The sequence below is a fragment of the Neoarius graeffei genome, chromosome 23 (genome assembly GCF_027579695.1).
Source record: "Neoarius graeffei isolate fNeoGra1 chromosome 23, fNeoGra1.pri, whole genome shotgun sequence".
NCBI lineage: Eukaryota > Metazoa > Chordata > Actinopteri > Siluriformes > Ariidae > Neoarius > Neoarius graeffei.
In genome coordinates, this window is record NC_083591.1 from 20,233,988 (window position 1) to 20,256,192 (window position 22,205).

General features: G+C 45.4%; 1 protein-coding gene across 1 annotated transcript; it reads left to right on the forward strand.

Annotated features, from left to right (window-relative positions):
- The first annotated feature begins 388 nt into the window (after positions 1-388).
- Positions 389-2,495, forward strand: cavin4a (caveolae associated protein 4a). The gene is made up of 2 exons (XM_060905287.1): positions 389-905; positions 1,250-2,495. The coding sequence occupies exons 1-2, from the start codon at positions 525-527 to the stop codon at positions 1,892-1,894; spliced, it is 1,026 nt and encodes a 341-aa protein (XP_060761270.1). The 5' UTR covers positions 389-524; the 3' UTR covers positions 1,895-2,495.
- Positions 2,496-22,205: the final 19,710 nt, after the last annotated feature.

Here is a 22,205-nt window from a genome sequence, read left to right on the forward strand (position 1 = left end):
GTAAATGCCAGAATGCAGAAATACTCATGAGGTCATGTTACAGTGTGTGAGGCAGCTGCAGCTGCTGTCTTCAACTGAGTTAGTTAAGTATTTCCAAGGGTGGGGTGGTGCTTTTGCAGCTAAATTAAGCATTCAAACATGCACACATAAAAAATCAGTATGTAACACTGTTCCACCCTCAATCTAAGTAATTTAAAGTATAATCACACACAATATAATACACATTAAATGCACTTGTATATCTGCTGAGGCATTGTAAACTTTCTTGGCTTTGCATTTTGTGCTGCTGATTCCCAAAATGCCCCGTGTCCTCTTACAGTTGTACTTATTTATATCTGTGAGATGTGCGAGCGGGGAGTATGAGTCAGGCTGGCGGTTCTCTGGCAGGACATATCTTGGTCTTTGCATCAGTCAGTCTTTCTCTTCAGGTCTCACAGGCTGGCAAATCTCCTGCCTATTAGGATAAATGAGGACTTGTCCTCTCTAAACCATCAGTGGTCATTGTGAGTGTAAGTTTGTTGGAAATGGAGAAGAGTAGAGACATTGTGTTGGGCATTGAGGATGAGTCTGGTCAGCCGGTGTCTGCACTGTCCATCCTGTCTCTTCTGGAACGTGTCTCCACTATCATTGATGGTGTGCAGGCTAGCCAGCAACGAATGGAAGAACGCCAACATCAGCTTGAGGCATCTGTTACTATAGTCCAATCAGAGCTGCTCAAACTAGTCCAGAACCATGGTGCCACAGCAACTACTGTGGACAAGCTGCTGCAGAAGGCCCGGCGTGTGAGTGCTCATGTGAAGGAGGTGCGCTCACGTGTGGAGAAGCAGAATGTCCGGGTAAAGAAAGTGGAGACTACACAGGATGAACTTCTCATCAGGAACAAGTTCAGAGTGGTCATCTATCAGGTACATATACACAAACACACAGACACTTTATAACATTCATTTTTTTATTTGTCTTTTTTGTATTTCATCTTGATAGACCCAGTGTATGGTTTTAAACAATGTGTTGAATTTAAGTCCCACTTCTCACACACAGTTTCTTTAAGGGTGCTTTTTATTTAGCTTTTTGTTTCAGTAAAGGCTTCTTAACATTTGCATTTAGTCACTTGGAAGATGCTCCACAAAATATTTGCCTTAGACAAACTTGACTAACTGAAGAATACCTAACTTTGTCCTTTGTTCTTTAATTTCCTTTATTCTTTTATTCTTCTTCTCTTTCTTCTTTTTCTCTCTGTTTTTTCCTTCAGGGTGAGGCTGAAGTTCCATCAGTTGCTGTAACAAAAACCCCTAAGGATGCAGGATTGGCCAATGTTGAGGTGGAACCTGATGAGTATGAAATCCCTACAGACCTCTCATCTGATGAGGAGTACATGGTGGTGGAAGAGGCATCATCATCAAGGGCAACACGGATGAGACAGACAGGCTTGAAAGGGATAGACAACATCAGAGCTGCTTTCTCTAAGGAGAACATGAATAAGACCCGTGATCGAACACGAGAGAACCTCAGCAAAACTAAGAAGAGCCTAAGCAAGACAGGCCAAACTCTGGGCACAAAGATCAACACCCTGGGTGAGAAGATCATTCCTCTTGACCAGCGGGAGAAGATGCGTCAGAGTGGTGAGAGGCTGAAGGAGAACATTGCCAAGAAAGCTCCCAGCAAAGAGTCCTTCCGCATCAAACTCAAGAAGGAGCGCACTGTTGCTGAGGGCGAGGAGGGCGTTGAGGCAGACCCTGTTGTGACTCCACCAAAAGGCAGGAAGACCAGCCCAGAAGTTACCTACACAGAGGTTGTTACAGAAAACAAATGGGAAGGGCCTGTATCTGAGGAACAAGCCATCCGTATTCCAGAGGAAGGAAAGAGTGCTTTGGTAATAGAAACACCGGAGAAGTGAAGAAAATGAAGAGGGATAAAGAAGTGTGTGAGAGAAAAAAAAAGTGCTAAATATAAAGCAGAATAAATAATAGAATTTTATATATATGGGATATAAAATCCTAATTTAAAACAAATCATGACTAAGATCTTTCAGTCTAATTACCAGGATGGCTACTCAGTGAGTAATAAGGACGAGGCAACATTAAGAAAGAGTCATACTGGTACAGCTGTTTGTGTGTCAATTCCATGTTTAGAAATAACTTTGGAAAACTTTGAAAAACTAGAAAACTGAGCAACTGCATAACTTATTAGCTTATTATTTAATAATATATAGGTAGTATCTGCTTGTGAATTAGATTTACTGGAGTAGCAAAAGCACTAAAATATTCAGAAAAGTGACCTCACATATCTGGGAGTGGGAAACACTAGTTATAGGGATATATTCTTTAGAAGATCTCGATTTGTTTTTAAACAATTCCTAATTGAAAACATTAGATTATGTCTTGCACCTTTATAAACTGTGTGGGTGTGTGTCATAGAGTACATACATATATTTAGAGGAATATTTGACATGTATACTAAAAAAAGATGACTTAAAATAAATGAACAGCTGAGCATGCCTTGTCTGTCTGTCTCTCTCTCTCTGCCTGTCTCACACACATTACTAAATGGCAAATGGTTCATGGCATATCTCAAGAAACACAATGGACATGACTGTGCTTTGTTGCTATGTGAGCCAGAATAATATTCACACACTGCTATCCAGAAATACTTGTGCATGAACACACACACACACACATATATATATATATATATATATATATATATATATATATATATATATATATGTGTGTGTGTGTGTGTGTATATATATATATATATATACATATATACATATATATACACACATATATATATATATATATATATATATATATACACACACACACACATATATATACACATACATATATCTCAAAAAATTAGAATACCATGAAAAAGTTCCTTTTTTTTCATAATTTAATTCAAAAAGGTAAACTTTCATGTATTCTATATTCATTACATGTAAAGTGAAATATTTAAAGCCTTTTTTGTTTTAATTTTGATGATTATGGCTTATAGCTCATGAAAATCAGAAATCCAGTATCTCAAATTATTAGAATATTCCCTAAGATCAATCAAAAAAAAGGATTTACAATACAGAAATGTCCAACTTCTGAAAAGTATATTCATTTATACATTCAATACTTGGTTGGGGCTCCTTTACCATGAATTACTGTATCAATGCGGTGTGGCATGGAGGTGATTAGTCTGTGGCACTGCTGAGGTGTTATTGAAGCCCAGGTTGCTTTGATAGTGGCCTTCAGCATATCTGTATTTTTGGGTCAGGTGTTTCTCATCTTCCTCTTGACAATACCCCATAGATTCTCTATGGGGTTCAGGTCAGGCAAGTTGGCTGGCCAATCAAACACAGTAATATCATGGTCAGCAAAGCATTTGGTAGTAGTTTTGGCACTGTGGGTAGGTGCTAAGTCCTGCTGGAAAAGGAAATCAGCATCTCCAAAAAGTTCGTCAGCAGATGGAAGCATGAAGTGCTCTAAAATCTCCTGGTAGATGGCTGTGTTGACTTTGGACTTGATAAAATACAGTGGACCAACACCAGCAGATGACATGGCACCCCAAATCATCACAAACTGTGGAAACTTCACACTGGGCTTCAAACACTTTGGATTCTGTGCCTCTCCACTTTTCCTCCAGACTCTAGAACCGTGATTTCCAAATTAAATGAAAAATGTACTTTCATCTGAAAAGAGAACTTTGGACCACTGAGCAACAGTCCATTTCTTTCTCTCCTTAGCCCAGATAAGACACTTCTGACATTGTCTCTGGCTCAGGAGTAGCTTGATATTAGGAATGCGAAAGTTGTTTCCCCTTTCTTGAAGATGTCTGTTCGTGATAGGTCTTGATACACTGACACTAGATCTATGTAGGATCTATAATATATATACTATGCACTAGTATATATATTATACATCCTACATGCACTGGAGAAGTTAGAATATTTTTAGGAGACTATTAGGCAGATGTAGTATTTAGACATTATACTGTGAGTATTATCATGGGGAAGGGTTAATATTTCAGAAGTCAGATGAAGGCAATGTGGTAGAACTACAGCAAAAGATATTTTTGTGAGAGTTTCATTAATGATTTAACAACAACAACAACAATAATAATAATAATAATAATAATAATAATAATAATAATAATAAATTTCTAGAGCACCTTTCATTATTCCAAGGTCACTTTACAGGGGAAAAAAAGGCTAAGAAGTAAAAGAGGAAGAAAAATGTTCATGGAAGAGATAAGTCTTCGATTGAGATTTGAAAGTGGAGATAATAAGAGCAGTTACAGAGAGATTGAGGAAGAGAATTCCAGAGTCTGGGGGCAATGGCAGTGAAGGATCTGCCCCCCATGGTGGAAAGTCTGGTGCATGGTAGGTCAAGTAGGTCATTGCTCGAAGACCTTAGTGAGTGAGAAGGGGTGTACAGGGTCAATACTTCCCTCAGGTAGACAGGATCAAGATTATGCAGGGCTTTGAAAGAGACAAGCAAGTTTTTAAATGTGATATGGGACAGAACTGGTAGCCAGTGTAGCTGAGAGAGGATGGGGGTGATGTGAGCAGAGCATTTAGTATGGGTTAGAACTCTAGCTGCAGAGTTCTCAATATATTGTAGCTTTTGTAAAAACTTTGCAGGAAGGCCTATGAAGAGTGAAATACAGTAATCTAAGTGAAACATAATGAAAACATGAACCAGAGTTTGTGAGTTCAGTTAGTGACTTAATATGAATATCAAAATTGAGTGTTAGATTATCTATTAGATTAGATTAAACTAAACGATTAGTGAGATGACAAATAGATTTGTTAGTGTCACAGGATAGACAGAAACAGATGTGGCTCAGTTTGTTTACTGTGTAACAAACAGACAGACAAATCCAAAATGATAGCCAAAAATCAAGGTCAAACAGGCACAGGGCCAACTGATCAGTAAACAGGTCAGAGCAGGCAAGACAATAATTAGAAATTGGGAGACTAAGCTAGAGATCAGAAAGCCAGACAGTCAGTGGAAAACAGTGTTCAGCCATCACAGACTAAGTAGCAGGACTGAGCATTTCTTTGCAAAGTGTGTGTATGGAATCTGGAGTGGTGTGAGATTAGATGTAGGTGTGAGTGATTAGTATAATAGAGCGTGTGGCAGCAGGGGCGTGGTCAAGCGCCGGTCTGTGACAGGAGGGCGGAGTCAGGGAAGGTAAGTGGCAGAATCACTACACCTGACTGCAATTAACCTGTTTGTGTGTGTCTTCCCAGTGACCGCGCCCTATTTAGGGAGGGAGAGCAGAGAGCAGAGGATCTCTCCTGAACCAGACACCTGATGTGTGTGCGCGTGTGTCTGGCTGTGTGTGTATGTTAGACTGAAAAGTGTAGCAATAAAGCTATTTGTTGAACCTGATCTCTGTCCTGCCGTCCTCTGTGCTCCACCCCTTCATAAGAACGGCTACAGTGGTGCCGAAACCCAGGACCTGGAGCACAGCAGCCTAACAGCCCCATGGAGTCCTCCCCGTTCGCTGAACTGGTCCACGCCCTTGCCACGGCCCAGCAAAGCCAGCACCAGGCGCTACGCACCCTCCAAAAGGAGCGAGAAGAGCGGTTCGAGGCCCTGGTGTTGGCCCAACAAGAAGATCGAGAGGCGTTCCGGCACCTCCTCGCGTCGGCGGGGCCGTCTCCCCTTACCGTCACCAAGATGGGCCCGCAGGACGACCCCGAGGTGTTCATCACGCTCTTTGAGCAAGTCGCCGAAGCCTTGGGCTGGCCGATGGAGCAGTGTGCGGCGCGCCTCCTCCCCCTGCTATCGGGAGAGGCACAGCTGGCCACGCTACAGCTCCCCGCCGACCGCCGGCTGGCCTACACGGACCTCTGCCGGGCCGTCCTCCAGCGCGTGGGGCGCACCCCAGAACAGCAGTGCCAGCGCTTCCACGCGTTGCGGCTGGAGGAAGTTGGCCAGCCATTCGCGTTTGGCCAGCAACTCCGGGACGCCTGCTGGCGGTGGCTGAGGGCCTACAACCGCGACGCCGAGGGAGTCATTGACCAGGTGGTGCTGGAACAGTTCATCGCTCGCTTGCCAGCAGGAACTGTGGAGTGGGTCCAGTGCCACTGCCCGGCGTCGCTGGATCGGGCAGTCGAGCTGGCGGAGGACCATTTGGCGGCTGTCCCGGTGGCAGGACAGCAGATGGCATCTTCTCTTCTCTCTCTCTCTTTCCCCCTCCTCCTGTGTCCCGTCCTCGCCCCATTCCCCCACCGCGGAGGCGGGGGCCGGCACCACCCCAGCCGGCCCGCCGCACCCGCGGTGCCCTCCCATTTCTCCCTTCTGTGTCTGTCTCTCCCCCGTCTCAGGTGAGTGAGCCCCAGATCACCGGTGCAGAGGGAAAGCCTGGGCCGGTTTGCGGGTGCTGCGGGGAGCCGGGCCACTTTCAACAGCAGTGCACGGCGATGGAGGTAGGCGTGGTGGTTTGGATCCCCGACGCACCAGAGGCCGCCCTCGATTGGGCCGGAGCGTATCGCATACCGGTGAGTATCCAAGGGGATACATATCAGGCGTTGGTGGATTCGGGCTGTAATCAGACTTCAATTCACCAAAGCCTGGTGCAAAACGAGGCATTGGGGGGAGCACAGGGGGTGAAGGTGTTGTGTGTGCACGGGGATGTTCACAGCTACCCTTTGGTGTCAGTCCACATTTTTTTCCGAGGGGAAAAATTTATAGTGAGGTGCCAGTTAATCCTCGCTTTACCCACTCTTTGATTTTGGGGACTGATTGGCCGGGATTTCGGGGTTTGATGACGTGCTTAGTAGAGAGTGGGTTCTGCCATTTAGCAGGGGGAGGTCCCGGTGTCGCTTTGGCGGGAGCAGCTGTCACAGAGCCGTCTACGTCATCTCCGCGTCAGAGTGAGGAGCCCCAGGCTCCTCCTCTCTCTCTCGGGGAATTCCTCGCAGACTTCCCATTAGAACAATCGCGAGACGAGACTCTGCGACATGCATTTGACCAAGTGAGAGTAATCGATGGTCAAATGCTCCCGCCGAACGCCACCCCGTCCTTCCCCTATTTCTCTATTATGAAGGATAGATTATACCGAGTGACGCAGGACACTCAGACGAAAGAGCAAATCATGCAGCTTTTAATTCCAAAGAGCCGCCGGGAATTGGTATTCCAGGCGGCTCACTTTAATCCCATGGCTGGACACCTAGGGCAGGACAAGACACTAGCCTGAATAATGGCCCGATTCTATTGGCCAGGGATTCGTGGCGATGTTCATAGGTGGTGTACGGCGTGCCGCGAATGCCAGTTAGTAAATCCAGCGGCCATTCCAAAAGCGCCTTTGCGCCCTCTTCCATTGATCGAGACCCCATTTGAGAGAATTGGGATGGATCTCGTCGGGCCATTAGATCGGTCAGCACGAGGGTACTGCTTTATATTAGTTCTGGTGGACTATGCAACGCGATACCCGGAAGCAGTGCCTCTGCGCAATATCTCAGCACGCAGTATTACAGAGGCACTCTTCAGCGTCATCTCCCGAGTCGGAATCCCGAAAGAGATTCTGACTGATCAAGGCACTACATTTATGTCACGGACACTACGTGAACTGTATGGGTTATTGGGGATTAAGCCGATCCGCACCAGTGTGTATCACCCACAAACGGACGGTTTAGTGGAACGGTTCAATCGCACCCTCAAAAATATCATTAAAAAATTCGTAAGTGAGGATGCACGTAATTGGGATAAGTGGCTCGAGCCCTTGTTGTTCTCAGTGCGAGAGGTTCCCCAGGCCTCCACGGGGTTCTCCCCGTTCGAACTATTATATGGGCGTAAGCCGCGCGGCATCCTAGACGTGCTGCGGGAAAATTGGTAGGAGGGACCTTCACAAAGCAAGAACGAAATTCAGTACGTTATGGACCTGCGCGCAAAACTCCACACGCTCACCCAACTAACCCAGGAGAATTTGCGGCAGGCCCAGGAACGGCAAGCCCGCCTGTACAACAAGGGTACGCGCCTTAGGGAGTTCACCCAGGGAGATAAAGTACTCGTACTGTTGCCCACTTCGAGCTCCAAATTGATCGCCAAGTGGCAAGGGCCCTTTGAGGTCACACGGCGAGTCGGGGACGTCAACTACAAGGTGAGGCGAATGGACAGGGGTGGGGCGCTACAAATTTACCACCTCAATCTCCTTAAACTCTGGAAAGAGGAGGTCCCCGTGGCGTTGGTGTCGGTGGTTCCGGAGAAGGCGGAGCTGGGGCCGGAGGTTCAAAAAGGGGCATTGACATCACGTACCCCTCCGGTCCCCTGTGGAGACCACCTCTCCCCGACCCAGCTCACAGAGGTCGCCCAGTTGCAGACCGAGTTTTTGGTTGTGTTCTCGCCCCTGCCCGGTCGCACTAACCTCATAGAGCACCACATAGAGACGGCCCCAGGGGTAGTAGTGCGTAGCCGCCCTTACAGACTACCCGAACACAAAAAAAAGGTGGTTCTGGAAGAACTTGAGACCATGCTCGAAATGGGCATCGTCGAGGAGTCCCACAGTGACTGGAGCAGCCCGGTGGTCTTGGTACCCAAGGCCGACGGGTCGGTCCGGTTCTGTGTGGACTACAGAAAAGTCAACGCGGTGTCTAAATTCGACGCGTACCCAATGCCTCATATTGATGAGTTGCTCGATCGACTTGGCACTGCTCGCTTTTATTCAACGCTGGATTTGACGAAGGGATATTGGCAGATCCCCTTGACTCCACTATCCCGAGAGAAAACGGCCTTTCCCACACCGTTTGGTTTACACCAATTCGTCACCCTTCCATTTGGGCTGTTTGGGGCGCCTGCTACATTTCAGCAGCTGATGGACAGAGTCCTCCGCCCTCACACCACCTATGCGGCCGCTTATCTAGATGATATCATCATCTATAGTAATGACTGGCAGCGGCACCTCGAACATCTGAGGGCTGTCCTTAGGTCGCTGAGGCGAGCGGGGCTCACAGCCAACCCAAAGAAGTGTGCGATTGGGCGGATGGAAGTACGGTATCTGGGCTTCCACTTGGGCAACAGGCAGGTGCGGCCCCAAATTAATAAGACGGCAGCAATTATGGCCTGCCCGAGGCCCAAGACCAAAAAGGGGGTGAGACAGTTCCTGGGGCTGGCTGGCTATTACCGTAGGTTTATACCTAATTATTCAGACGTCACCAGCCTGCTGACTGATCTCACTCAAAAGGGGGCCCCAGATCCGGTCCAGTGGACGGAGCAATGCCAGTGGGCTTTTTTGGAGGTAAAGGCTGCACTGTGTGGGGGGCCACTTTTACACTCCCCTGACTTTTCTCTCCCTTTTGTGTTGCAGACCGATGCATCGGACAGAGGGCTGGGGGCGGTTTTGTCCCAGGAGGTGGAGGACCGTCCCGTCCTGTACATCAGCAGGAAGCTGTCAGTGCGTGAGGGGCGCTACAGCACGATAGAGAAGGAGTGTCTGGCGATCAAGTGGGCGGTCCTCGCCCTCCGTTACTACCTGCTGGGGCGCCCTTTCACCCTCTGTTCGGACCACGCGCCCCTCCAGTGGCTCCACCGCATGAAAGATGCCAACGCGCGGATCACCCGTTGGTATCTGGCACTCCAACCCTTCAATTTTAAGGTGGTCCACAGGCCGGGGTCACAGATGGTCGTGGCGGACTTCCTTTCCCATCAAGGGGGGGGGAGTCGGCTGCAGGCCGGGCAGCTGCCCGGCCTGAGTCGGGCGGTGGGGGTATGTGGCAGCGGGGGCGTGGTCAAGTGCCGGTCTGTGACAGGAGGGCGGAGTCAGGGAAGGTAAGTGGCAGAATCACTACACCTGACTGCAATTAACCTGTTTGTGTGTGTCTTCCCAGTGACCGCGCCCTATTTAGGGAGGGAGAGCAGAGAGCATAGGAGCTCTCCCGAACCAGACACCTGATGTGTGTGCGCGTGTGTCTGGCTGTGTGTGTATGTTAGACTGAAAAGTGTAGCAATAAAGCTATTTGTTGAACCTGATCTCTGTCCTGCCGTCCTCTGTGCTCCACCCGTTCATAAGAACGGCTACAGAGCGCTTGAGCATGTGAGTGTTTGTGATGATTGCTGGGAACTGGAATTTGTGTCAGCCATGTTTGTATACTGTGAGTGCTCATGGGAATTGGAGTCTGTGGCAGACTTGGGTTTGACTGTGGCAAGGCCCCGATCCCCCATACCATGCCCCAAACTATACCCCCTGCCCCCCATCCTGCCAGGGATTCACTCTGGGAGAGGATCTTTTTCTCAGCTGTCCTGTGGGATAGGGACCTGGTTGTTCAGGAGGCCTGGTATGATAGTCATGGCCATACCCCTCCCAATCAACCAAATACCTCCTTTCCTGCAGGAGCTGTGGATGTTTTTAACTGTGAAAACAGGCTGGCTGTCAATGTCCAAGGGTTCAGGGGGCATGGTGGGGTGGGTTTCAGATGTTAGGGGGCCTGAGATGACTGGTTTGAGCTGGCATACATGAAAGGAAGGGGCCAGTTGGCCATGCCTGGCCAATTCCAGTTTGTAGGCCACTAGGTTGATCTGGTGCAAACTCTTATAATGACAGATGTAGCATGTATTAAGCTTTCTGTAGCCAGGTTCTGCAGCCCCCTATGCCCTTGGTGGCTAACCATACCCAGACCCCAGGATTGAGCATTTCCCTTCTGTGCTGGTCACCGATTCACTTGTTGGTTTCTGCTATCTGTTCCAAGCATTGATGAGTGCATTCTCACCCCTTCTCACTTCACTGGAACCATCCATCCATCATCTGTAGCTGCTTATCCTGTTCTACAGGGTCACAGGCAAGCTGGAGCCTATCCCAGCTGACTATTGGCGAGAGGTGGGGTACACCCTGGACAAGTCGCCAGGTCATCGCAGGCTGGAACCATCTATAGCAGGCAATTCACTGGGGCTGGCATTCCACAGGAATGGTGGAGCTGGTACCTGAGCACACACTGGCAGGGGGTAAGCCACATGGGGGAATGACACAGTGAATTCTGGGCACATTCTGCCCACAAGAGAAACAGAGCCCAGAACCCGTGTTTCTCTGAGCAGAACCTCCTCAGGATGTGCCATATTTCCTGGTCGGTATGCTCTACTTGTTGATTGGACTCAAGATGTAGCCAGATGTGAGACTCATTGTAACCCCCAGTTTCTTCATGAAACCTGACCATGCTGAGCCTGCCTGTTGGTGATGATGTTCTCTGGAATGCCGTAGTGCCTGAACACATGATTGAATGTGAATTCTGCTGCCTTGAAGGCAGTGGGAAGCACTGGCAAGAGAATAAGGCTTAGGGAGCATGAGAATTAGTACAGCGCAATATTGGACCAGAGGTGTTGTGGTGTGGGCAGTGGCATAAGCTTCCCTGCGTGGATTGTTCATGGGATCTTGATTTAGGCACAGGATGGGCAAGAGGCAACATTCTTATGAATCTCAGATTGCGTATTTGGCCACGAATACTTAACACAGAGAAGATGTTGAGTCCAGTGGGTGCCTGGATGTCCAGTAGCTGGCGTGATGTGAGCCAACATTATGAGCCACCCCCCAGAGCCAGGGAAAGACATAGGTGAAACTTGGGGGGCATGCAGCAGGAACATGGTGTGGGTGTACGCTAGCAGTTTGCCTTTAAGACATCACTTCATTGTTGTGGTTGACATGACTTTTGCAGGAGGGGGAAGTAGATTAAAATAACATCAGTATAAGCTATTATGAACTTCCCTAGCATACAGTGGTGCTTGAAAGTTTGTGAACCCTTTAGAATTTTCTATATCTCTCCATAAATACGACCTAAAACATCATCAGATGTTCACACAAGTCCTCAAAGTATATAAAGAGAATCCAGTTAAACAAATGAGACAAAAAATATTATACTTGGTCATTTATTTATTGAGGAAGATGATCCAATATTACACATCTGTCAGTGGCAAAAGTATGTGAACCTTTGCTTTCAGTATCTGGTGTGACCCCCTTGTGCAGCAATAACTGTAACTAAACGTTTTCAGTAACTGTTGATCAGTCCTGCACACTGGCTTGGAGGAATTTTAGCCCATTCCTCTGTACAGAACAGCTTCAACTCTGGGATGATGGTGGGTTTCCTCACATGAACTGCTCGCTTCAGGTCCTTCCACAGCATTTCGATTGGATTCAGGTCAGGACTTTGACTTGGCCATTCCAAAACATTAACTTTATTCTTCTTTAACCATTCTTTGGTAGAACAACTTGTGTGCTTAGGGTCATTGTCTTGCTGCATGACCCACCTTCTCTTGAGATTCAGTTCATGGACAGATGTCCTGAGATTTTCCTTTAGAATTTGCTGGTATAATTCAGAATTCATTCTTCCATCAATGATGGCAAGTCATCCTGGCCCAGATGCAGCAAAACAGGCCCAAACCATGATACCACCACCACCATGTTTCACAGATGGGATAAGGTTCTTATGCTGGAATGCAGCATTTTCCTTTCTCCAAACATAATGCTTCTCATTTAAGCCAAAAAGTTCTATTTTGGTCTCATCCATCCACAAAACATTTTTCCAATAGCCTTCTGGCTTGTCCACCTGATCTTTAGCAAACTGCAGATGAGCAGCAATGTTCTTTTTGGAGAGCAGTGGCTTTCTCCTTGCAACCCTGCCATGCACACCATCGTTGTTCAGTGTTCTCCTGATGGTGGACTCATGAACATTAGCCAATGTGAGAGAGACCTTCAGTTGCTTAGAAGTTACCCTGGGGTCCTTTGTGACCTCACCGACTATTACACGCCTTGCTCTTGGAGTGATCTTTGTTGGTCGACCACTCCTGGGGAGGGTAACAATGGTCTTGAATTTCCTCCATTTGTCCACAATCTGTCTGACTGTGGATTGGTGGAGTCCAAACTTTTTAGAGATGGTTTTGTAACCTTTTCCAGCTTGATGAACATCAACAATGCTTTTTCTGAGGTCCTCAGAAATCTCCTTTGTTCGTGCCATGATACACTTCCACAAACATGTGTTGTGAAGATCAAACTTTGATAGATCCCTGTTCTTTAAGTAAAACAGGGTGCCCACTCACACCTGATTGTCATCCCCCCGATTGAAAACACCCGACTCTAATTTCACCTTCAAATTAACTGCTAATCCTAGAGGTTCACATACTTTTGCCACTCACAGATATGTAATATTGGGTAATTTTCCTCAATAAATAAATGACCAAGTTTAATATTTTTGTCTCATTTGTTTAACTGGGTTCTCTTTATCTACTTTTAGGACTTGTGTGAAAATCTGATGATGCTTTAGATTTATGCAGAAATATAGAAAATTCTAAAGGGTTCACAAACTTTCAAGCACCACTGGATTTTGTCTAACTAATGTGGTAACATGCTAGTAAGAACAGGACCATAGTTACTTCTAACTATGGTCCTGTTCTTGCTAGCATGTTACCACATTAGTTAGACAACGTGGAGAAGCGAGAATGGAGAACAGCATATGTATCTGGACATCTCATTATCTCTAGCCACTTTATCCTGTTATACAGGGTTGCAGGCAAGCTGGAGCCTATCCCAGCTGACTATGGGCGAAAGGTGGGGTACACCCTGGACAAGTCACCAGGCCATCACAGGGCTGACACATAGACACAGACAACCATTCACACTCACGGTCAATTTAGAGTCACCAGTTAACCTAACCTGCATGTCTTTGGACTGTGGAGGAAACCGGAGCACCCAGAGGAAACCTACGCGGACACAGGGAGAACATGCAAACTCCACACAGAAAGGCCCTCACCGGCCACGGGGCTTGAACCCAGACCTTCTTGCTGTGAGGCGACAGCGTAACCACTACACCACCGTGCCGCCCTCTATCTGGACATGCTTCTTTTTTTTTTTTTATACTACTTAAAGGGCTGATACAAATTGTCTCGCAGGCTGGACCCAGCCTGAGGGCCAGCAGTTGAATAGCCTGGTGCTATGTGCTCAAAACCACACTAAGGCCCTGTCCACACGGCAACGGATTCAGGTGAATCCGATACAATTGTTTATCGTTTAGGCCTGGCGTCCACACGGCACCGGCGTTTTGGGTGCCCCAAAACGCAGTCTTTTGAGAACGGGTTCCAGAGTGGAAAGATCTGGCAACGTTGCCGTTGCGAAGTCGTCTGGATGAGTAGAATGGATTTGTTCACGATGACGTCACAACCACATGACTGTCAGTGCTTCACGTCGGGTAGAAGTGTAACGAACTCGATGCGAGTTGTCAACAAATCCTATAACTTGGTTCATGAAACGCGCTGACAAAATATTTTCACTGTGAATATTTATTGTGTAATGGTGCAAAGTGAGTGAGAGAGAAAATAGCCCTTCGGGCAGAGTCAATCACGCCAGCAAAAATAGGGAAAAAAAGGAGCGATCTCACCTCTTCAGATGTTGGTTTAAGTCCTACAATACATTCCTCAAAAAGGGCGTAGAACAACAAATTAATCCATCAACGTGTAGCATTCAATTTATTCCGGACCATTAAAGACGCCGCCTTCCGCGTAGAATCATACGTCATCCTCGCCGCCATATTGGATAGGTCAAAGCGGAGAATAAAGATGCCTCATTCATGTGCTGCGTTTAACTGTACCAACAGGTTTACCGTCCAAACGAGATCACATGGGATTACCTTTCACAGGTGAGACTGGAAAAATACTTTTCATTGTATTTGGTCATTATAACGTAATTTTACGAACAGATTTTCCTTACTTTGTGGCTACTATGAAGTCTCGCGCATAATAGTTTATGCGCATGCGTCCTTACTTCTTCTATTGTTCTGGTGTCTCCGAAGGGACCGTCTTACAGCGCCCCTAGAGGTGTGGCATGTGTATTGCATCGTTTTCAGCAAGCGTTGCATTGCCATATGGACCTGCTATTTTACTGATCGTTGCCCATTTGGACGCGATATTTTTTTAAATTACATCTCGTTGCCATTGTCGTGTGGATGTAGCCTAAAAGCCCAGCCAATTAGCAAATGAAAAACAGCTGATTGCTTGTGCAGTTGAAACTGATGGGCCAATCCCGTCTAGTAGCAAACCAGATGGTACACAAGGTAAACAAGGAGTAGCACACATCTAACAAGCAGCAGATAAGCAGAATATTTGACAGGTACAAGCAGCAGAAAAACACAGTATTTTAAACACAAAAAAACAATTGGCAAAACACAGAAAACTTAGCCTGCTCGAGAATTTATCTGAAGCTCCAGTAGCCAACAACGAATGCATTCAACCTTTGTCAAAGTCCCAATTACAGTGTAACAAATACACCGGTGACTCAATATGACATATTCTATACATAATAGCCTAAATTATTGTCATTCTGTACAATTAAATGTTGATTTAATTGAAGCAGTCAACCAGCTGAATGAAAATTTAAGATCATCAGACCAGCTCAATACTCAAAATGAAAATTCCAGCCAATATCCATCCATTATCTGTAGCCGCTTATCCTGTACAGGGTTGCAAGCAAGCTGGAGCCTATCCCAGCTGACTATGGGCGAAAGCCAGGGTACACCCTGGACAAGTCACCAGGTCATCATAGGGCTAACACATAGAGACAAACAACCATTCACACTCACATTCACCCCTGCGGTCAATTTAGAGCCACCAATTAGCCTAACCTGCATGTCTTTGGACTGTGGGGGAAACCGGAGCACCCAGAGGAAACCCACGCAGACACAGGGAGAACATGCAAACTCCACACACAGAAGGGCCCTCATCGGCCGCTGAGCTTGAACCCAGGACCTTCTTGCTGTGAGGTGACAGTATCCCAGCCAATATGCCAGTCAAAATGTATTAAACACACCAGTGTCTCCACAAAATATATTCCATGATTTAAATCTATGTCTGACAAAGTTACAAAATAGCCTGAATGAACAAGGGCAATCTATGCAGTTAAACCCTGATTTAATCGAAGCTCTGAATCACTTGAACAAAAGTTCCACTCCAGAAATAACTCAGAAACAAAACCCTAACCTTCAAGATTTGTGTCATGCTTCTGGACTCACCCTCCATCTGCCTTAATCCTCAGGACTCCATTTCCCATAATCCCCCTCACACACCAGTTGCTATCACATGTACTCCATCAACCATCCAGAACCACTTCTTAGAAGTGCATCGCCCGAATTCTAATTACAATCACTTGTACCTTTTTGTCTGTGTTGATAGGTTCTTGATAGGTTCTCATGAGGAGTTAAATTTATTCCCTTCGTTAGCCTACCTACAGCCTTTCAGACAGCTAAAGCTATTTTCAACTATTCGTTCTGTATATTTGGTGTTCCTGAGGACATAGTATCAGATCGAGGGCCTCAATTCACCTCTCATGTGTGGACAGCATTCTTTGAGACTGGGAGTTAACATAAGTCTCATGTCCGGTTACTATCCTCAGTCAAATGGTCAATGCGAAAGAGTGAACCAAGAACTAAGAAAATATTTGAGAATTTATTGTCACGATAATCAACCCAACTGGTCAAAATATTTACCCTGGGCAGAAATGGCTCAAAATTCATTAATTAGCTCTGCTACAGGTTTAACGCCTTTTCAGTGTATGCTGGGTTTTCAACCCCCATTAATGCCATGGTCCGCCATGCTGTCTGACAATCCTACTGTTGACAGTTGGATGCAGCGGAGTGAGCAGGTCTGGGAGCAGATGCACCAGCGGATTGAGAATTTCCTCCGCCGACACAAGAGGCTCGTGGATCATCACAGAGGTGACACACCTACCTACTTCCCTGGGGACCGAGTGTGGCTGTTGACCCGGGACTTCAGGTTTCCTGAGGGAAGTAGAAAATTATTGCCCAAGTACATTGGTCCATTTAAGATTCTCCAAAGAATTAATGAGGTTACTTACAAAGTAGATCTGCCTGTGCATTACCGTGCTTCTAACTCATTTCATGTATCTCTCCTGAAACCTGTTGTCTCAGGTCCGTTGGACAAGGCCACATCCGATGTCACGCCCCCACCTCCGGTGTACGTGGAAGGTGCCCTGGTGTATGCTGTCCGTCAGTTGCTGGATGCCAGGAGGATATGAGGAACTCTGCAGTATCTAATGGACTGGGAGGGCTATGGGTCTGAGGAGCGTTGCTGGGTTCCTGCACGAGATGTCCTGGATCTGGGGTTGGTAGAGGATTTCCATCAGTGTCATCCAGAGAAGCCCGTGCCTCGGCCTAGGGGCCGTCCCAGGCGCCGTGTGTCTAGCTCTCCCGGTAGTCTACGTGACAGAGGTTCCAGAGGTCATCCGTAGCGATGGCCCTCTGTCCAGCACCGCGGCAGTTCTGGTGGCTTGCTCAGGAGTGTTCCCGGCAGCATGGGTGGTGGTTCTCGTGGTTGTCCTCAGCCTCCTTGGGGGGGGGGGGAGTACTGTCACGCTTCCGAGCTCACCCTCCATCTGCCTTAATCCTCAGGACTCCATTTCCCATAATCCCCCTCACACACCAGTGACTATCACATATACTCTGTCAACCAATCCAGAAGCACTTCTTAGAATTGCCTGAATTGTAATTACAATCACCTGTATCTTTTTGTCTGTGTTTGTATTTATACCCCTTTGTCTGTCATATCCAGTGCGAAGTATTGCCTTTCGATCCTCGTAAGCGTACTGAGCGTTCTTGTATGGTTTGTTTCTCTGTGTATGACTTATTTTTTGCCTTCCGTTTTTTTCCTATTGCTTAGCCCTTTTATTTTGGTCGCCTGTATCTCTTGATTCCTGTTTTTTCGACTACTGCCTGTTTTTCACACCAATTTGCCTTGCCCATGTTACTGTTTTGGGTATTCTCGGTTTTGACCTGGCTTGACTTGTGTACATTGACTTCGGATTACCCTTCTCACATTAAAGCCTTGATTTTATTGAAAATCCGTGAGCGTCTGGTTAGTCACAGCCACGTTACAATTTGATTTTTGATCTTAATCAAAGTCTTATAATGTTAAATGACAATCTGGTAAATGTAATTGCTCTTCCTGACATTATTCCATAAAATCTGGGGATTGAGGAACAGGTCCTTCCAATGCCTAATGCTCAAATGGAAAATGTGCCATCTCCTAATATACAAAACAGACAAGCTGGTGGACGGCACGGTGGTGTAGTGGTTAGCGCTGTTGCCTCACAGCAAGAAGGTCCTGGGTTCGAGCCCCGTGGCCGGTGAGGGCCTTTCTGTGTGGAGTTTGCATGTTCTCCCCGTGTCCGCGTGGGTTTCCTCTGGGTGCTCCGGTTTCCCCCACAGTCCAAAGACATGCAGGTTAAGTTAACTGGTGACTCTAAATTGACCGTAGGTGTGAATGTGAGTGTGAATGGTTTTCTGTGTCTATGTGTCAGTCCTGTGATGACCTAGCGACTTGTCCAGGGTGTACCCCGCCTTTCGCCCGTAGTCAGCTGGGATAGGCTCCAGCTTGTCTGAGACCCTGTAGAACAGGATAAAGCAGCTAGAGATAATGAGATGAGATGAGACAAGCTGGTAATGGATTAGATCCTAATATTAGAATAATTAATCGTGACAGATTCAATAACACTGAGATTAGGAGGAGTAAACTTTTCTTCAATTACAAATGTCAACAGCTTGCGGAATTTCATAATTATGTTTTAGAGATTTTATCACAGTCTGATAGATGTGGCAAATGAAATAATTGCAACAAAGGATGTTCTCACAGTTGAAATCAGAAGTGATACACTTAATGTTTCATCACACATTCAATTTGTCAATAGTGCCATTGAACTGCAATCTTTTCTGACCATGCTCGAAAATGCCATTCAGAGTAAATGTGAAATTTTCACAGAATAAATGCCTTAAATAGTAATTCAAATACAGTCATGAGAAAAAATAAATATGGAAATTGTAGACTTTTCTCAACATATGTAAACAAATGAACATTTCCCTGTCTTTGTTACACTGCCTACAGATAAAGGTAATATACTCCAACAAACGGCACATAAAATTGACATTTTGTAGTCATTTTCATAATTTAAAGCTAGACAGCCTTTTGATTTCATAAAATCAGTGAAATTTTGTTCCCTCTGAAATGTGGTCATTGTGATATATGTTTATTTCTGTAATATCTCCAAAAAAAAATCCCAGGCCATTCTGTGGCTGGGAAGTTATTTAATTTGAGGGGATTCCCTAGCAAATAATGCTCATGAAATTGCTCACTTAGTACAATTAAGCAGACAGAGGAAGTCCGTGTGCGCATGCACAGGTTTACCTTCTTCCGCTTCTTCTTCTTCTTTTGGGTTTTATGGCAGCTGGCATCCAGTGTTGCATTAGGGCCATCTGTGCACTGTGCACTGACAGTTACATCATTCTGTCACTAAATGAACAGCTGATCACACCGAGGTGCTTGCTGCCCGCCAATATTTATTAATTTGGTCCTGTGTTTCCTTTCCTTCACAACATAACATCTTTTCTTCTTGCTTTCCATTACTGTAGTCTGTCTTTCACATTTCATTCACACACTCACATCCTTCATTTTTCTCTCCTGTTTCAAATTTGTATCCCACAATGCCTTGTGCGAATGGGGAAAGCCTACCACATGATGTATGATGTAGTATTTTGAATTGGGTCATGTTGAAACTAGAAAAAATAGCAGAGAATTTAGGGCCATGTAGCCCTAAATTCATTAATTGTTCTATTTAAAAAACCTAATAAAATTGGAAGTCTGTGATTTGAATTCAGTAGCTTTCAGTCCACTAAACAAAAATAATTGGGTGTCAGGGACCTAAACTTGAAAAATCTGAAAGGCAGTCTACCTTTAAATAAAAAAAAAATCAGTCAAAAAAAGTAAGCACACCCTGGAAAAAAGAAGTGCACCTGAACACTTAAAAGTCCATAAAATTAGAATCAGATGTTCTAGATTAGGTGCCATTGATTAGAACCTCCTGCAGGTGGAGCTGCAGGTGGAATCTATCTTATTTAAAATTGTCACCTGGTGTTCTCTTTGCTTTTGAAGTGTGTGGTGTCATCATGCCAAGATCTAAAGAGCTCTCTAAGTATCTCAGAAAAAGGTTGTGGATGCCTATGAATCTGGCAAGGGATTTAAAAAGATCTCTAAATTATTCGAAATAAATCATTCCACTGTAAGGAAAATCATCTACAAGTGGCGTAGATTTCAAACAACTGCCAATTTGTCCAGGACTGGCCACCACAGCAAATTCAGTCCAAGAGCAGCCCGATTGAAGTCTCCAAGAACACCAAAATTTCATCACTGGATTTGCAGGTAACTCTTGCAACTGTTAGTGTGAAAGTGCATACATCTACAATCAGAAAGAGACAGATTTGACCTGCATGGGAGGCAAACCAGGAAAAAAACCTTTGCTGTCCAAAAGGAATGTTGGCTACAGTTTGCCAATGAAAGCAAGGCTACAGTTTGCCAATGAACATATAGGCAATGACCAGGCCTTTTGGAATAACGTGTTCTGGACAGGCAAATCAAATGTAAATGTGTGGAGCAGACCAAAGATGGCTTTTCAGGAAAAAAAAAAACATACCAAAAGTGAAGCATGGTGGTGGAAATGTTATGGTTTGGGGTTGCGCTGCTGGGACTGGGAAGCTTGCATTCATTGATTCAACTATGAATTCTGAAACATATCAAAAGAGTGCTTGAAGGTAATGTGAGGCCATCTGTTCAAAAACTGAAGTTGAACCAGAGGTTGAACTCAACAAATTAATGATCCTTAGCACACTAGCACATCCACCAAGGAATGGCTCAAAAAGAAGAAATGGAGGGTAATGGAATGGTCTTGTCAAAGTCCAGATTCAAACCCATCAAAATCTTGTGGGGAGATGTGAAAAGGGGAGTACATGCAAGAAAACCCTAAAACATATTGCAACTGAAGGAATTTTGCATGGAAGACTGGTCAGATATTTCAGCAAGCTGATGTCAGAGACTGGTGGACAATTATGCAAAATGCCTACAAGAAATTATTTCTGTTAAAATATTAGCTTCTGAAGCCAAGGATGTACTTACTTTCTCCACAGAAGAATATTACAGTGGTGCTTGAAAGTTTGTGAACCCTTTAGAATTTTCTATATTTCTGCATAAAGATGATCAAAAAACATCATCAGATTTTCACACAAGTCTTAAAAGTAGATAAAGAGAACCCAGTTAAACAAATGAGACAAAAATATTATGCTTGGTCATTTACTTATTGAGGAAAATGATCCAATATTACATATCTGTGAGTGGCAAAAGTATGTGAACCTCTAGGATTAGCAGTTAATTTGAAGGTGAAATTAGAGTCAGGTGTTTTCAATCAATGGAATGACAATTAGGTGTGAGTAGGCACCCTGTTTTATTTAAAGAACAGGGATCTATCAAAGTCTGATCTTCACAACACATGTTTGTGGAAGTGTATCATGGCACAAAGGAGATTTCTGAGGACCTCAGAAAAAGCGTTGTTGATGCTCATCAGGCTGGAAAAGGTTATAAAACCATCTCTAAAGAATTTGGACTCCACCAATCCACAGTCAGACAGATTGTGTACAAATGGAGGAAATTCAAGACCATTGTTACTCTCCCCAGGAGTGGTTGACCAACAAAGATCACTCCAAGAGCAAGGCGTGTAATAGTCGGCGAGGTCACAAAGGGCCCCAGGATAACTTCTAAGCAACTGAAGGCCTCTCTCACATTGGCTAATGTTCATGAGTCCACCATCAGAAGAACACTGAACAACAATGGTGTGCATGGCAGGGTTGCAAGGAGAAAGCCACTGCTCTCCAAAAAGAACATTGCTGCTCATCTGCAGTTTGCCAAAGATCACGTGGACAAACCAGAAGGCTATTGGAAAAATGTTTTGTGGATGGATGAGACCAAAATAGAACTTTTTGGCTTAAATGAGAAGCATTATGTTTGGAGAAAGGAAAACACTGCATTCCAGCATAAGAACCTTATCCCATCCGTGAAACATGGTGGTGATAATATCTTGGTTTGGGCCTGTTTTGCTGCATCTGGGCCAGGATGGCTTGCCATCATTGATGGAAGAATGAATTCTGAATTATACCAGCGAATTCTAAAGGAAAATGTCAGGACATCTGTCCATGAACTGAATCTCAAGAGAAGGTGGGTCATGCAGCAAGACAACAACCCTAAGCACACAAGTTGTTCTACCAAAGAATGGTTAAAGAAGAATAAAGTTAATGTTTTGGAATGGCCAAGTCAGATCCTGACCTTGATCCAATTGAAATGTTGTGGAAGGACCTGAAGTGAGCAGTTCATGTGAGGAAACCCACCAACATCCCAGAGTTGAAGCTG

Excerpts from the sequence above, each read along its gene's own strand:
- cavin4a (XM_060905287.1), top strand. The coding sequence starts at position 525 with ATGGAGAAGAGTAGAGACATTGTGTTGGGCATTGAGGATGAGTCTGGT. Across the intron at positions 906-1,249 it reads TCAGAGTGGTCATCTATCAG|GGTGAGGCTGAAGTTCCATC; the intron begins GTACATATACAC and ends TTTTTCCTTCAG.